The sequence below is a fragment of the Zeugodacus cucurbitae genome, chromosome 6 (genome assembly GCF_028554725.1).
Source record: "Zeugodacus cucurbitae isolate PBARC_wt_2022May chromosome 6, idZeuCucr1.2, whole genome shotgun sequence".
Taxonomy (NCBI): domain Eukaryota; kingdom Metazoa; phylum Arthropoda; class Insecta; order Diptera; family Tephritidae; genus Zeugodacus; species Zeugodacus cucurbitae.
The window spans coordinates 16,956,549-16,973,963 of NC_071671.1; the positions used below are offsets into that span (position 1 = coordinate 16,956,549).

The following is a 17,415-nucleotide window of genomic DNA, read 5'->3' on the forward strand; positions in this document are numbered from 1 at the left end:
AGAAGGGAGCTGTACTCAAATTGGGTCACCATATCTCTGGAACTACTCGACCGATTCGAATGAAATTCGGTATATAATATTTTCTTGACACCCTGATAACACGGACAATGGGTGAAATCGGTTCACAACCACTACTACTTTCCTTATAACTCAATTTTGAAATCCATCTTATTCCTTCACTTTATAATGTAAACATAAGGAACCAATGAAGATAACGGAATTAAACTTTACACAATTAGTGCATATCTCTGGCTTCACTTGTGAAAAAATTGTCGAAAACGGACCATAACTTTTCAAGGCCCCAGATATCGAACATGTTGAACTCAGCGCCTAAGGATAAATTTTAACCGAAAATATGGGTAAATCTCTCAGATATCTCAATTTAATTCAGAGGTAATTGTTTTCTTCTAATAGTGTGTCTCTGTTCCAAAAATTATTAAAATCGTGTCATAACATTTCCATAGACCTAATTATAGGTTTTTCAAAAATACGGTGAGCTTTATTCCGCATATATGTATTGGTTAAATTTCTTCAATAATACCTGACTTGGAGCGCACACCTTCCAAAGGCTGTATCTCCGAAACTACTATTCGGATCGACTTGAAAATTTAGGATAATATTCTTGAGATGTTGTAGAAATTAATAAGCTATCGATAATTAATCGATTTTTTGAACCCACGAAACCCATGTAGCCTCTTAGATGTTGTACAGGTGAGTTCTTTATAACGGTTTCTTTTAGACCCAATTATGAACAGAATTTTCCATAATCCTCCCTTTAATTATGATTTTATCTTAGAAGACATTTATTGCAGTATTCGACCTATAAAGACTGATTCTGTTTATTCATTTTGAACTCATTAACCTCTTTACACAGCTTTAGAACTTGACTGAATTGGGGAGTTCTTATGTAATGACAAAACTCAAATTTCCAGAATTTCTGACATGAATCCTCAAATAATCCATCAAACTATAGAAATGTGCTAAACCTTAACTTAAAAAACTTTACTGTTATGAAATTCTATTACACACCGAATAGGCCACGATTCCATTATTATATTGTTCCAAAAATACTTTAACACAACAAACAGTGACAGAAACAGAGAAAAGTTCGTACCATTTTAAAAGAAACTGTGAACCTGATACGAAAAATATGATGGATTCAATTCGAAACACTATTCATATAATATAGTAATCGTTTTTAGTTGTTTGTGACACCTTCTTGAGGTAACAATGCTTTCTTCAAATAAGAAAGATGATTTAGAATAAACACAACTCAAATGTAAAGCTCTGGCGGGCAACTATATCTCAAATGTTCATTGCTCATCATTTTCTTAAGTCTCGTTAATTTATGAAATTTTCCTATAAGCTTATCTGATCTGTTTATAAGTAGTCAATCATTGGTCTTAGATGAAAGTTCGAGACTCGTTGCATCAACTCAGAATTTTGGTTGATATCTACGATGTATTATAGTCTCTCGCGAAGTAAAAGTAATTAAGTTAATAAACACATTTTGTTGTTAAGAAGACGACATCTTGTATTTGAAATTTTTCCCCTTTTTTGAGTCTGAAATCTTTCTTCCACTTGCCTTCCATACGAATAATGTACTTTGTGTTCGCATTAACCACGCTAAACTACAAAACAAAACAATTAAAAACCCGAAACATACGTAGTAGTACAAGTGGAAGCAACTAATAGTCAATAAATTTATAAGTGTGAGTAGCTTAATGAAATTCGTATAATGCAGCTCGTGCCATAAAATATGAATAAATATTTGGAAAGATACGAGCAATTAGACTAATGGCATTTCAATGCGATGGAACAGGTTTGCCAACGTGTAGTATTTAATTAAACATCTTTTAGCAAATTAACAGAATCTTTCAATTAATTTATTTAAAAGAAAGAACTAAAAATTACTTGCTTTTTGGGAAAAAATAATAAACAAACTAAGTAATTCTAGTGTACACCAAAGCTTCCACGGATAATACCTTATCAAATATATAAATCCACTGTTTGTCTAATTGATCAATTAATACATTCAAATTGTATCAAATTAAATGACAGTCATAGTCAAGGCCTTGTAAATAACTGCCATATTCTATAGCAATTTATGACAACATATGTCAGTAAAGTCTCAGATAACAATAAAAATGATAAATTTGTTTGTTATTCAAGGAATTAATCTTCCCGACGAAGTGGACACAATGTTGTAGCAATTGTACAATTGTCAAACTAGTGTCATCAAATTTGGCATAATGAAAAGAGTACATTAGTCTGAAGGCAGGAAAGTATTTATTCAAAATAATATGACTCCAGCCGTCAGTGCTTTTGACAATGACAATTTTAGGATTGATGAAATTTGTACTAGTCACTGAAGATTGTCATGCGACCTGAAGAAACAATTGATTAACAATTAAATAATATTTTTTCCATGTAGTAAAATATTCTGTCAACGAAAGTGTATTAGTGTCAAATTAGCGTCATTAAATTTGACATTATGAACACCGCGCATTCTTTACGTTTATCATAACGTTTGCATTGTTACCATTCACTGGACAATATACTGGTCAATTCAGACAGTTTTTGATTTCTTTTCTTAACACATATCGTATATATAAAATAGAATTGCTATAGATATCAGGAAAGAACAGTAAGTAACTCATTCCCTCTAGATACTTATCTAATACGGAACTGAGTATACAGAAGCAGAGGCAACTCAATTCACTTTTGATTCCAATAAAAAATTTTATTGTACTTTTTATTTCATTTTTTATTTTATTTTTTTTTACTTTTTTTTACTTTTTAATGTTTTTTTTACTTATTTTTTTCTCTCGTTTTCCATCTTCTTTTGCAATGAAATGTTAATTAAACCAATACAATTTATACGCGCAAGCCATTTATTTGATTAAAATTAACTTGTTAGCTGTCGAAAACGTAAAAAATGTATTTTTGAGCAGCAGCAAATTTGTTTGGATTGAAAGGAAATTGATGATGCAAAATAAACGATGAATGGCTGACCTACAATAGCGCGCCGCTTGAATGGCCGAATGGCAGTGATTCACAAAAAAAGGTAAAAATAAGCAAACAAAAAAAAAGAATATAATGCGTGCGATTTTTTATGCGGAGTTTTACCTTTAAATATTTTTTCATATTTTTTTTTTTGCTTGTGTTTCTCAAAGTCATGGCCGTCATGACAAGCGTTGAAAGGCACGGCTTATTGATGAGGGCATAAAAATAAGTTAATTATGTCCGAAGTGGTGGAAGTGTAAAATAGCTGAAATTAGTAAATATGTATATATATAGTATGCAAATCAACCTTTTTATAAACTTTTATAGAAACAACCACAAAAAATTAACGACAACTAAATCTAGCGGAATAAATTTGTGAAAAGTGGTATGCAAGTCCATTATTCACTATTTGAAGTAGATGGAAAATCTACTTTGATTTAGTTTTTAATTTTGCAGATATGAACTTGCAAATTTTTGCAAATAAAATCTACATATTAAATGTCATACTTAAAACATTTCAATAGATTATGTTTATTTAAGCTATCTTTATCTATGCAGTTTTAATACTAAAATAGATACTAAATGTCGCATAATATTTTTTCTTAACCCCCTTCATTTTGACACCCATATTGCGATAAATCGATTACATTATCAATTAAATTGAATACAATAAGTGGCAACCCTTCCCAAAACTATTCTCAATTATAAGCTCTCTAAAAACACTTCAGTTTGATACCCATTTTGCAAAATATCATTAATTTTTAAGTTTTATTTAAAAACTATATATACATTATTGCAACCCCTCTCGAATTCATTTTCAACCTCCTTGAGCCTCTTCAGTTGGCAACTCCTCTCAAAAATATTTTCAACTCTCAACTTTTTCAAACCGTTCAGTTTGAAATCCTTATTGCATGCTTCATTAATTTACAATTTTTTATGCTTTGAAATTTCAAATAAGTGACAACCTTCAAACTCTTTTATTATAATGAAAAACCATCCCATTCTCACACCGAACAATAATAATTATATAAATTTAATGAATCAAGTCGGATAGTATAAAAGTCAACATCAAAGAACACACTAGTCACTAACTAAAATTAGGAAAAGAACTAAACACCTGCGAATGATGTTTGTATAATAATAACTAACCGTGAACATAATTCAAAGATAATAAATAACAATTTGAAGTTAACAGAGTGTGAAGCAATGAACCGAAACGAGGAAGGGGAAATAGCAGTTGATTAATAGCCGTTCGGAAGAACAAAGCGAAAAGAAATATTGAATAATGTTGAAAAGTAAACAGAAGAAGAGTGAACGGAAGTCAAGAAGCAACAGCTTCTCACAGCAAACGGTTGAAGTTAAAGAATTACCACATTTTAAGAGCGCAATTAAATGCAATTATGTATTAAAGTAATGCAGTCAAGGCAATTGCAATGGAAAGCAAAGGTTAATAGCCTGAAATGAGTCAATGGAGGTTAGGAGTTTACGAACTTCAAAACGAAATCCATCTTAACTTAAGTTTTTGAATATAATCTTACGAAATTTTCGGTTTCCTAGTTATACTCAATACTATTTTTTTACTCTAACTAAAAATTTAATTCGGAATCAAAAAAGGCTTAATTGAAAATAAAAACTCAATTTTAAAAAACAAAAATAAAAAAAAAACAAGTAAGGAAGGGCTAAGTTCGGGTGTAACCGAACATTTTATACTCTCGCAATTTATTTATTTAACTTTATTTATATTATATAATAAACAATTTGACCCACATATTCGTCATATATATTGTATAACGTCCAATGAAAGTTGGAAACCATAATATTAGGTTAGAAGCACCGAGGTCCTCGTGTTCGATATATGGGGCCTTAAAAACCTATGGTCCGATTTCGGCGATTTGTAGAATGGGGCTGCCACACTATTAACATAGTATTTGTGCAAAGTTCTGCACCGATATCTTCACTAGTGCTTACTTTATATATTGTAAAGTAAACGATTCAGATCGTCTTCAAAGTTCTGGTATATAGGAAGTAGGCGTGGTTGTGAAGCGATTTGGCCAATTTTCACAACATATTATTGGGAGGTAAGGAAACTATTACAAACCAAGTTTCATTGAAATCGGTCGAGTAGTTCCTGAGATATGGTTTTTGACCCATAAGTGGGCGATGCCACGCCCATTTTCCATTTTGTAAAAAAAATCTGAGTGCAGCTTCTATCTGCCATTTTTGATGTGAAATTTAGTGTTTCTGACGTTTTTCGTTAGTGAGTTAACCCACTTTTAGTAATTTTCAACCTAACTTTTGTATGGGAGGTGGGCGTGGTTATGATCCGATTTCTTTCATTTTTGGACTGTATTAGGAAATGGCTAAAAAAACGACAGCAGAAAGTTTGGTTTATATAGCTTCATTGGTTTCCGAGATATATACAAAAATTCTATTAGCAACCTTCCTATGGTGCCAAGAAATAAGTGTGCCAAGTTTCATCAAGATATCTTAATTTTTACTCAAGTTACAGCTTGCACAGACGGACGGACGGACAGACAGACGTTTAGTTAATTCAAACACGTCAAACATTAATTTAATTCCGAGCATAGCTCAAGCAAAATACTCAATTTTAATTCTAAGAAGTATTGACTCAAATAATTCAATCCTAATACCAAACTAAAAGATTATTCCCACTCAATCCCAACTCAAGCTAAATATGTTTAATTTAAACTCAATATCAATTCTAACAAAACTCAATTTGCAAAATAATCAAAACAAAATGTATGTAATTGCGTCGAATGCATAAATATTGATATCAAACATATATTAAGGATGAGATATAAGAGGATGGGATCATGTGTTGAAGTTCACGCAAGTGAGGAAAGTTTTTGATTGTCATTCACTTGGGAGTGGCCAGAAACGATTCTTCTCCACATGGTTCAAGCAGCTCACGACTTCCGGTTTTAGACCAAGTATCCTCTGGGTAGCCAACAGACATCCGTTTGAAGGCGAGCTAAAGTGAGAAGGCGAAGCCCGCTTATGCGGTTGTGCGTAGGGCTTGGGACCCACCACATAAAAACGAAGTACCAATGAAATATCTACGAAAGCCTCGGATGAGACACCCCCCTTTTGATGACGACCCCTGCAAACGTTTTAAGGATAATGATATAAGGGCATGCACCTGGAATGTCCGGACCCTTAATTGGGAAGGTGCCTCTGCCCAGCTGGTTGATGTCCTCATACGACTCAAGGCTGACATCACCGCCATCCAAGAAGTGCGATGGACGGGACAAGGACGGAAGAAGGTGGGTCCTTGTGACATCTACTACAGCGGCCATATAAAGGAGCGCAAATTTGGTGTTGGATTTGTGGTGGGAGAGAGACTCCGTCGCAGAGTCCTGGCATTCACCCCGGTGGATGAACGTCTTGCCACAATCCGCATCAAAGCGAGGTTCTTCAACATATCGCTGATTTGCGCCCACGCCCCAACGGAAGAGAAGGACGATGTGACCAAAGATGCTTTCTATGAGCGCCTAGAACGCACCTATGAGCGCTGCCCCCGCCACGATGTAAAAGTCGTGCTTGGCGTTTTTTAACGCCAGGGTGGGTAAAGAAGGTGTATTTGGCACAACAGTCGGAAAATTCAGCCTCCATGACGAAACATCGCCAAACGGCCTGAGGCTGATCGACTTCGCTGGGGCCCGAAATATGGTCGTTTATAGTACCAGATTCCAGCATAAGAAAATACATCAAGCTACCTGGCTGTCTCCTGATCGAAACACGCGGAACCAAATCGATCACGTTGTGATAGACGGAAGACATGTCTCCTGTGTTATAGACGTGCGTACGCTCCGAGGACCAAATATAGACTCGGACCATTATCTGGTCACAGCGAAGATACGCACCCGCCTCTGTGCAGCAAAGAATGCCCGTCAACAAACACAAGGAAGGTTCGACGTCGAAAAGCTGCAATCGCAACAGACAGCCACGAAATACTCTACTCGACTTGCACTCCTGCTCTCTGAGAGCACTCATCAGCATCTCGGTATAAGGGAACTGTGGAACGGCATCTCAAACTCACTGTGTACCGCTGCAGCCGAAACAATTGGTTTTCGGCAACGACAAAAAACAAGCTGGTACGATGAGGAGTGCCGTCTCGCAGCGGAGAGAAAACAGACTGCCTACCTCGCAACGTTGCAAACGACCACAACACGTGCGGGATGGGATAGATACCGAGAGCTGAAGAGGGAAGCGAGACGCATCTGCAGACAAAAAAGGAAAGAGGCCGAAATGCGTGCGTACGAAGAGCTTGAGAAGCTGGCAGACAGAGGTAATGCTCGAAAATTTTATGAAAAAATGAAGCGACTTAACGAAGGTTTCAAGACCGGAGCAGCCTCATGTAGAGACCAAGGTGGTAATCTGGTAACCGATGTCCAGGGCATACTGGGATTATGGAGGGAACACTTCTCCGACCTGCTGAATGGCAGTGAGAGTACAACACCAGGAGATGGCGAACCCGATCCCCCAATCGATGACGATGGAACAGATGTTCCATTACCCGACCATGAAGAAATTCGAATAGCAATTACCCGCTTGAAGAACAACAAAGCAGCGGGGGCCGATAGATTGCCGGCAGAACTATTCAAATACGGCGGCGAAGAACTGATAAGGTGCATGCATCAGCTTCTTTGCAGAATATGGTCGGAAGAAAGCATGCCTGGCGATTGGAATCTCAGTGTGCTCTGCCCAATCCATAAAAAGGGAGATCCCACAATCTGCGCCAATTACCGTGGGATCAGCCTCCTAAATATCGCATACAAGGTTCTATCGAGCGTACTGTGTGAAAGACTAAAGCCCACCGTCAACGAACTGATTGGACCTTATCAGTGTGGCTTTAGACCTGGAAAATCGACAACTGACCAGATATTCACCATGCGCCAAATCTTGGAGAAGACCCGTGAAAAGAGGATCGACACACACCACCTTTTTGTCGATTTTAAAGCTGCTTTCGACAGCACGAAAAGGAGTTGCCTTTACGCCGCGATATCTGAATTTGGTATCCCCGCAAAACTAATACGGCTGTGTAAATTGACGTTGAGCAACACCAAAAGCTCCGTCATGATTGGGAAGGACCTCTCCGAGCCGTTCGATACCAAACGAGGTTTCAGACAAGGTGACTCACTATCGTGCGACTTCTTTAACCTGATGCTGGAAAAAATTATAAGAGCTGCAGAGCTAAACCGAGAAGGTACAATCTTCTACAAGAGTGTACAGCTCCTGGCGTACGCCGATGATATTGATATCATCGGAAGCAACAACCGCGCCGTTTGTTCTGCTTTTTCCCGCATGGATAAGGAGGCGAAGCGAATGGGTCTGGAGGTGAATGAGGACAAGACGAAATATCTCCTGTCATCAAACAAACAGTCGACGCATTCGCGTCTTGGCTCCCACGTCACTGTTGACAGTCATAACTTCGAGGTCGTAGATAATTTCGTATACCTGGGAACCAGCATCAACAACACGAACAATGTCAGCCTCGAAATCCAGCGCAGAATAACTCTTGCCAACAGGTGCTACTTTGGACTGAGTAGGCAATTGAACAGTAAAGTCCTTTCTCGACGAACCAAAATCAAGCTCTACAAGTCGCTTATCATTCCCGTCCTGCTTTACGGTGCAGAAGCTTGGACGATGTCAACATCAGATGAGACGACACTAGGAGTTTTCGATTTTGCGCAAGATTTATGGTCCTCAGAACATTGGCAACGGCGAATACCGCAGACGATGGAACGATGAGCTGTACGAGTTATACGACGACATTGACATAGTTCAGCGAATAAAAAGACAGCGGCTACGCTGGCTAGGTCATGTTGTCCGAATGGACGAAAACACTCCAGCCCTGAAAGTGTTCGATGCAGTACCCGCCGGAGGAAGCCGAGGAAGGGGAAGGCCTCCACTCCGTTGGAGGGACCAGGTGGAGAGCGACCTGGTTACACTTGGGATCTCCAACTGGCGCCGAACTGCGAAGGAGAGAGAGAGGTGGCGCACTATCGTCGATTCGGCTATAACCGGCTAAACGGTTGCAACGCCAATCACATACACATACATTGCAAACTGAGTCTAAGCGCAAAGTCAACACTTAATTCACTCAAGAATAATTCGACATCAATTTAATTTAATTTTTTCTCAACATTAAACTTAAATTACAATACAAAAATACACATACATCAACAGCCACTCGACTCTTAGGGCGGAATAAATTAGCTCAATGATTTTTAAGAAATTAAATTAAATTGTCATCATTAAAAATGTGTAAAATTTTAATTAGTTGGCCCGCGCAACAACAGCACCGTGCCTCGCATGAGTGTAAATCAAATAATTAATAAATTTTACTTAAAAATACTTTATAGCCGCAAGCGACAAATAATGGTACACACGCGTAACGCGCGGCATAGAGGCGGTCCACAGCTGGCGGCAGCGCGTGGCTAAAGGCAGAGTTGCTTATTTTAAAGCATTTAAAACGAATTTAAATGCAGAAGCGGAGGGAAAAACAAAATAATATGCTAAAATGAAATGAAAGTAGAAAAACCACGCACGGATGCTGACTGGCTGGCTGGTTATGCTGGTGATGATAACGATGGTGTTGGTGTTGGAGCTGAAAAGCTGATATTGTTGGTGCGCAAGTCGTTGCTGTTGGTGGCTGGTGAGAAAGGCAGCGGTGTTGGTGCGCTGCGAGCGGAAGCTGCGAACATATAAATTTAAAACCGATTTAGAATTTATGCAAATCGCAAGCAATCAACGCCACGAACCGGCAGCAGCGTCGCCATCCGCGCGCTCTTCGCCCACACCTTCAGTCGGAGTTTCGCCGTGGTTTGTATGGTTGGTATGACTATGATTGTTGCTGTTGCTGCGTCGTCGCTGGTCGAACGCGTGAAACAATTGGAAGCTGTTCGCACTTAATGAGGCAATAAATTAGTAGTCCGCCGTCGATTTTACGAGGTCCGAAACTAATTTAGTGTTATGTTGTGGTGTCGTGTTTGGTGCGTCGCATCCGCAGTATCCGAGCAGCAGAGCATCAACAATTGGCCAATGATTTTGGCATATTGCTGGTGTTGTTGTTATAATTATTTATATATTTTTTGTTGCTTGATGCTATCATGTTGCATGTTGCGTTCAAACTGGCTGCGGAATATGCTATTAAAAGGCACACACACACACAAACAGACTTCTATTGCTATATACATATGTATGTGCTCAGGTACTTATGTTAATTGCATTGAAAGCTTCGGGCGATTTGAAAACTGAAAAGGCGGAAATTATTGGCAGCATCTTTGAAAATATTTTCGTACCTGTTTTAGCCCGTAATCGGTGCGAAAATCAGAAACCAGAAAATAGAATTAAGAAATAATTAAATAATTAAAGAAGATGACAGGGAGGATAAGCGAGGAATGACTATAGCAAGCTTTCGATTTTCTTAGCTAGCTTTATGAGTTTTATTAGTTCACGCTTTCAAATACACGTCTAATTATAGCTTGTCAGACAAGCAGAAATAATCTCGAGAATAATTTATAACAACATGCTCTTCGGCTTTGATTTGAAGTTTGTGTTCTTGCATGAAATATTTGAAATTTGAAATATTTCGAACTTTCGAGTTCCTTGCAGGTCTCATGTGCTCTTCTTGCAGTCAGTAACTCTTTCGGTATATAACCACTTTTCTTTGCTCCAAAAAGAGACTACAATTGCAAAAACCACACGAATGTTTAGACACAATCAGTTCTTTCTTTTTCTGTTCATATCAAATCCACCTTGCAGTTTGTTGCTGAATTAACCGAACCTGACTTCTTTGATTTTAAAGCTAATATTTTTATCTGAAATCAATTTTTTCGTGAGTTTCAACAGCTTCTTACCCATAATAGAATCTTAAAACATCAGCTGATAAGAATAAGCTTCATGTTTCAATAAAGTCGGCGTAGAATCTACCTGGGATTCTGAATGAGTTCTGAAATCGTACAACTTCTTTTTTAAATAAGCTATGATTAATCATGTTTAAATGCTTTTAGAGTAATCAGTTTCGTGCTAGACGATCTCTTTTAGATAACAAATATGCCATAACCGAACTTTAGCTTTAAATATTCTTTAAATCAGTAAAAAATAGCCTAACTTATTTCAACCTGATCTCTATTCAATAATTAAGATGAGACTCTTGATAGTTTAAGTTCCCTTCTGGTTCAACTATTAGAACATATGGACAAATATTTCGACTAAGATTTTACAGAATTTCCATGAAAAATACACACAATTTTCAGTAAAATATAATTTTTATTTTAGCATTAACACAAGAGGAACAACAATCAATAGCACAAGTCTGATGAGTCAAATAAAATGACTACTCAGGAATCTTAATAAACGAGCTTAGAAGCGACGTTGTTTGTAGACACGACGACGGACAGTGCGGTATCTGTAACCATCTTGAGCGTGTTGCTCATAGACTTCAGAGGCAGCGGGTTGTGGTGCAGGTGGGATGTAGGATGAAACTGGAGCCGAAGGTGCGGGTTGGTAGACTGGAGCTGGAGCTGGAGCGGGGGCTGGAGCATAGGCTGGTTCAGGTGCGTTGGCTGCGGGTGGAATGTAGGATGAGACAGGAGCTGATGGCGCAGGTTGGTATACTGGAGCAGGAGCTGGTGCAGGTGCTGGAGCGTAAGCTGGTTCAGGAGCATTAGCTGCAGGTGGGATGTATTGGTTTGATGGTGCGCTAGCAGCGGGTTGATCGTAACCATAACCCAGGTGGGAGACATCAGCGGAGACGAAAGCCAAAGTGGCGATGAGAGCAACGGCGGCGAAAAGTTTCTGTGGAAAAGGAAGTAGAAAATTAGTTTTACTTCTTCCATTTGGACAACTGCTGTTCTTTATTGCATATCCTTGCTATCGAAGAACTAGATACTCACCATTTTTACTATGCTTGGTGTAGTTTTGTTGTTCTTGTGAATGTTTGATCGTTGAAGCCGCACACTGTATATATGATTTTCCCCTCTCGAATGCAATATTATTTTTAGTGAACGCAGCATTAATGATTTAGCTTCACAACTAGAAATTGCTGTTAGAATAAACAAATCAATTATGGCAAACTCACGCACATATTTCCTCATGGAAGATATGCACACGTTTCTACAAAGAAATGGAGAAGTATTAGTGCAATGGCTAGAAAAGCTCACACTCAAATATAATGAGCTGGTCTTTCGTAGAAACATGTTTTCCATTGAATTTAAAGTATTTAAAAATTTGGCAAAGAAGTATAGTACCATGTTTTCAGCGAAGATATGAATAAACATTTGACAAGGCGATATTAATTCTATAATATACTCGTATATTCGACTCAACTGATCATTTTTAAAACTAGCGTTGTTCAGGCATATGACCACATACTTCAATTTTGCGCCGTTTTTTCATGCTAACCAACCAAGCCTTAGGAGCTTCAAGAATATTTTCTCATCCCACTACTTCCGTTATTATGACAGCTGTTTCGACAGATAAACATCATTTTCTAAAAGATTATCAACTGAGATGCAATTTTCGGGAGAATCTAAAGTAATGTTTATAGAGTTCACAGAAGATATATTTTCCTACAAAAAATTGTTCGTAGATTACACCTGATATTGAATTTGACATCATTATCCACACATAATAAAAGAGCTAACCAAAATATAATAATCATTACACACTTAAGGTTTGCGAGTTACTAATCGACTTCAGGGGGAGATAGGTATGGAATATAGACTGGAAGTGGAACTGTATCATAAGTTCGATCGGGATCGTTCGAGACGGGAAGAATATAGAATGAGACTGGAGCCGATGACGCAAGTGATAATTTGGAGCTGGAGCCGAAGTGTAAGTTGGTTCAGGTCATTAGCTGCAGGTGAAATGTAATGCTTAGAATTTAGTAACCATAGCATAACTCTGAGGTCATCGCCACTTTGGCGTAGAAGTAATGAGGTAATGTTAAAGAATTTCAGTGGATGGAAAGAGTATTTCACTAAATTACATATGTGTGTAACATTATTGAGCTTTCCCTTTATATACAATTTTTCTTTACAGAAATAATGAAAATGAGGATCGATTAAAATATATATACAGTGGAACTTCCATAACTCGAACTTCTATAACTCGAAGATCTTCATAACTCGAACACTTGCATTGGCAATAGCGTTTAGAAGCCAAATTTCATACAAATCTCCTTCCCTAATTCGAATTTCTATAACTCGAAGTTCTTCTTACCTCGAACTTTTGAAGTGGCAATAGAAGACAACTTTCATACAAATTTTCTTCCATAAATCGAACTTATTGGTCAGGGCATAATACAAAATTTAAAATTTTTTACCGAGGTAGAATTTTAGAAGAGTCCCTATATATCTTATGGAGGCGAACAATAAGTATGATATTACACTTATGAATTGCATAAATCATGTAACAAAGGCGTGGAATACAAACGTCAAGAGCCAAACAATTGCAGCAAACAAAATTCAGAATACATGTTTTAACGTATGAATATAAAACTTTTTGCGAATTAAATAAATAAAACTGGGTATAAATCCATATTTTACTGCTTTTTGAAAAATTATATTTTTTAATGAAAATTCTATAACTCGAAGTCTCTCTAAATCGAAGTTTTTTGTGGATTATAGTGATTCGAGTTAGAGAAGTTAAACTGTACTTGGAAGTATTTAAATATCATAGCCTATCATATACTGGTAGTGTATAATGTATATTTAACTCGAATATAGGTATAATACTCCTTGAATTCAAGGGCTCTAACTATAATGCGAAAAGTCAATATCATAGTTAGGGTGTCAGGGCGCCACAGGGATTTTGGTTACTGGGAAAGATTGAAGATGTTAAGCAATAATGGAGATTTTGATTCACATTCTGTTATTATTTTCTTTCGGTTGTTTCTGAGGTATAGTAAGATGGCAGTTGGAAAAGTATGTGTGATAAACTTGCCAATATTGTGTGACATTCCAGATAGATCAATAACGTGGGGATACTAGATATAAGCAGGCTAACAAATTTGGCGTGAGTTACTAACCACATAATATACATGATCGTATAAATAATAATTTGTAACTTGAATAGCTTAGCTGAGAGGACAACTTGAATCATAACTAAAACTATTCGACCATAATTTTTGAGGAATTTCTTAAGTTAATAAAAATTTAAAGACACTCTTAACTTAGTAAAAATTTATTTATTTCAATATAATCACTAACGAAATCAATGAAATCTTCAACAAAAATCAGTCACGAGCTTAGAAACGACGTTGTTTGTAGACACGACGACGCACGGTGCGGTATCTGTAACCATCTTGAGCGGGTTGCTCATAGACTTCAGAGGCAGCGGGTTGTGGTGCAGGTGGGATGTAGGATGAAACTGGAGCCGAAGGTGCGGGTTGGTAGACTGGAGCTGGAGCTGGAGCGGGGGCTGGAGCGTATGCTGGTTCAGGTGCGTTGGCCGCGGGTGGGATGTAAGATGAGACTGGAGCTGATGGCGCAGGTTGGTACACGGGAGCAGGTGCTGGAGCTGGAGCATAAGCTGGCTCGGGAGCATTAGCTGCAGGTGGGATGTATTGGTTTGATGGTGCGCTAGCAGCGGGTTGATCGTAACCATAACCCAGATGGGAGACATCGGCGGAGACGAAAGCCAAAGTGGCGATGAAAGCGGCGGCGGCGAAGAATTTCTGTAGAAAAAGAAGTAGAAATTTAGTTTTACTTATTTTCATTGGACAACTGCTGTTTTTTTATTGCATATCCTTGCTATCGAGTAGGAGATACTCACCATTTTTACTAAGATTGGCGTGGTTTTGTTGTTCTACTGAAGTCCGTTCGACTTGTGAATGTTTGATCGTTGAAGCTGCGCAATTTATATATGATTTTTCCATTCCGAATGCAATAGTATAGTGAACGCAACAAATAAACATATCAATTAATGCAGACTCACACACATTTCTTTATAGAAGGCATAAATACGTTTCCACAAATAAATAGAGAAGTATTAGTTCAATGCACTTAAGGAAAAGTCAACATACAAAAAACATTAGCTGTTATTTCGTAGAAACAAGTTTTCCAAACAAATTTAAATATTTTTAGAATTAAAGAAGATTACACGCTTTAAAGCGAATATATGAATAAACATTTAAAGCGTCGAAATTAAATATATGAGTATATTTGCATATAGTTAAGTAAAAGTGGATCCGTATTTAATGACGAAGTTATAAATAATTAGTTAGAAGCTGCAGTTTATTGCTGAATGTGAAACGTACTTTTTTAAAGGTGATTATGATAATAATATTGAACTTCAAACAAGTGGCAGCATGTTATGGGGACCAATTAGAACCACTTTTAGTTTATAGCATTTTATTCGGTTAAAAATTGGACGAACGCTGGTTTCCAACTGGTTAGTCACAGCTGGGTAACTACAAACCGCACGAATTCGGAAGCACCACAATGGATGTTCGGGCTATACATTTTAAACATACATTCTAAAAAGCCATAGAAAAAGGTAGGTATTTATTCTATATAGCGTCGTTCAAGATGTGATCCGGATCTTCTTTGGAGTACATACTTATAACCAACAAGAAAGGAAGGGCTAAGTTCAGGTGGAACCGAACATTTTATACTCTTGTAATTTATTTATGAAATTTTATTAAGATAACACACAATTCGTTCCGTATGTGTGTGTGTGATTGGCGTTCAACCTTTTAGCCGGTTATAGCCGAATCGATGAGAGCGCGCCACTCCTCTCTTTCCTTCGGAGTTCGGCGCCAGTTGGAGATTCCAAGTGTAACCAGGTCGCTATCCACCTGGTCCCTCCAACGGAGTGGAGGCCTTCCCCTTCCTCGGCTTCCTCCGGCGGGTACTGCATCGAACACTTTCAGGGCTTGAGTGTTTTCGTCCATTCGGACAACATGACCTAGCCAGCGTAGCCGCTGTCTTTTTATTCGCTGCTATGTCAATGTCGTCGTATAACTCGTACAGATCACCGTTCCATCGTCTGTGGTATTCGCCGTTGCCAATGTTCTGAGGACCATATATCTTGCGCAAAATTTTCCTCTCGAAAACTCCTAGTGTCGTCTCATCTGATGTTGACATCGTCCAACCTTCTGCACCATAAAGCAGGACGGGAATGATAAGCGACTTGCAAGGCTGACATTGTGTGTGTTGTTGATACTGGTTCCCAGGTATACGAAATTATCTACAACTTCGAAGTTATGACTGTCAACAATGACGTGGGAGCCAAGACGCGAGTGCGCCGACTGTTTGCTTGATGACAGGAGATATATCGTCTTGTCCTCATTCACCTCCAGACCCATTCGCTTCGCCTCCTTATCCATGCGGGAAAAAGCAGAACAAACAAATTGCTTCCGATGATATCAATATCATCGGCGTACGCCAACAGCTGTACACTCTTTTAGAAGATTGTACCTTCTCTATTTAGCTCTGCAGCTCGTATTATTTTTTCCAACATCAAGTTAAAGAAGTCGCACGATAGTGAGTCACCTTGTCTGAAACCTCGTTTGGTATCGAACGGCTCGGAGAGGTCCTTCCCAATCATGACGGAGCTTTTGGTGTTGCTCAACGTCAACTTACACAGCCGTATTAGTTTTGCGGGGATACCAAATTCAGACATCGTGGCATAAAGGCAGCTCCTTTTCGTGCTGTCGAAAGCAGCTTTAAAATCGACAAAAAGGTGGTGTGTCGATCCTCTTTTCACGGGTCTTCTCCAAGATTTGGCGCATGGTGAATATCTGGTCCATAGTTGACTTTCCAGGTCTAAAGCCACACTGATAAGGTCCAATCAGTTTGTTGACGGTGGGCTTAAGTCTTTCACACAGTACGCTCGATAGAACCTTTTAGGCGATATTTAGGAGGCTTTCCCACGGTTATTGGCACAGTTTGTGGGATCTCCCTTTTTATGGATTGGGCAGAGCACACTGAGATTCCAATCATCAGGCATGCAAAATCGTTCCGTATATTCCATATATAAAATCTACCAGAATAACAAAAATTATTATATATAGTATACGAGGGCTGAAGTAATTTCTGAACCGATATCACTCATTTTCATCATCAAGCTACACTTTATCCAAGTCTATAAGGTAATTTAATTTTGATAATATATCTCACACATAAACCGATATATGCGGTATAAATCCCACCGGATGTCTGATAGCAGATGGATGAGAGTTATGACCCGATTCCCTCTGAATTTCTTTAAAATATCTGAGACATTTACCGAAATTTTCGGCAAAAAATTAGAACTTGGGTCCACGTGTTCGATAAATGGGCCTTTAAAAGTTATAATCTGATAACGGCGAATAATAACGTTGAGGTGCCAAGCCTGCTAGAAAATGATGTTTAAGAAATATTTCGTATGAGGACAGAA

The 17,415-nt window shown here is 38.1% G+C and overlaps 2 protein-coding genes across 2 annotated transcripts; both read right to left on the bottom strand.

Moving 5' to 3' along the window:
- Positions 1–11,281: 11,281 nt before the first annotated feature.
- LOC128922717 (uncharacterized) lies at positions 11,282–12,000 on the bottom strand. The gene is made up of 2 exons (XM_054234197.1): positions 11,928–12,000; positions 11,282–11,829 (listed from the first exon to the last, which is right to left on the bottom strand). Exons 1-2 carry the CDS (start codon positions 11,928–11,930, stop codon positions 11,395–11,397), a joined length of 438 nt encoding a protein of 145 aa, XP_054090172.1. The 5' UTR covers positions 11,931–12,000; the 3' UTR covers positions 11,282–11,394.
- Positions 12,001–14,198: 2,198 nt separating this feature from the next.
- LOC105213279 (nematocyst expressed protein 3-like) lies at positions 14,199–14,948 on the bottom strand. The gene is made up of 2 exons (XM_011185988.2): positions 14,809–14,948; positions 14,199–14,710 (listed from the first exon to the last, which is right to left on the bottom strand). The coding sequence occupies exons 1-2, from the start codon at positions 14,809–14,811 to the stop codon at positions 14,282–14,284; spliced, it is 432 nt and encodes a 143-aa protein (XP_011184290.2). The 5' UTR covers positions 14,812–14,948; the 3' UTR covers positions 14,199–14,281.
- Between the last annotated feature and the right edge of the window lie 2,467 nt (positions 14,949–17,415).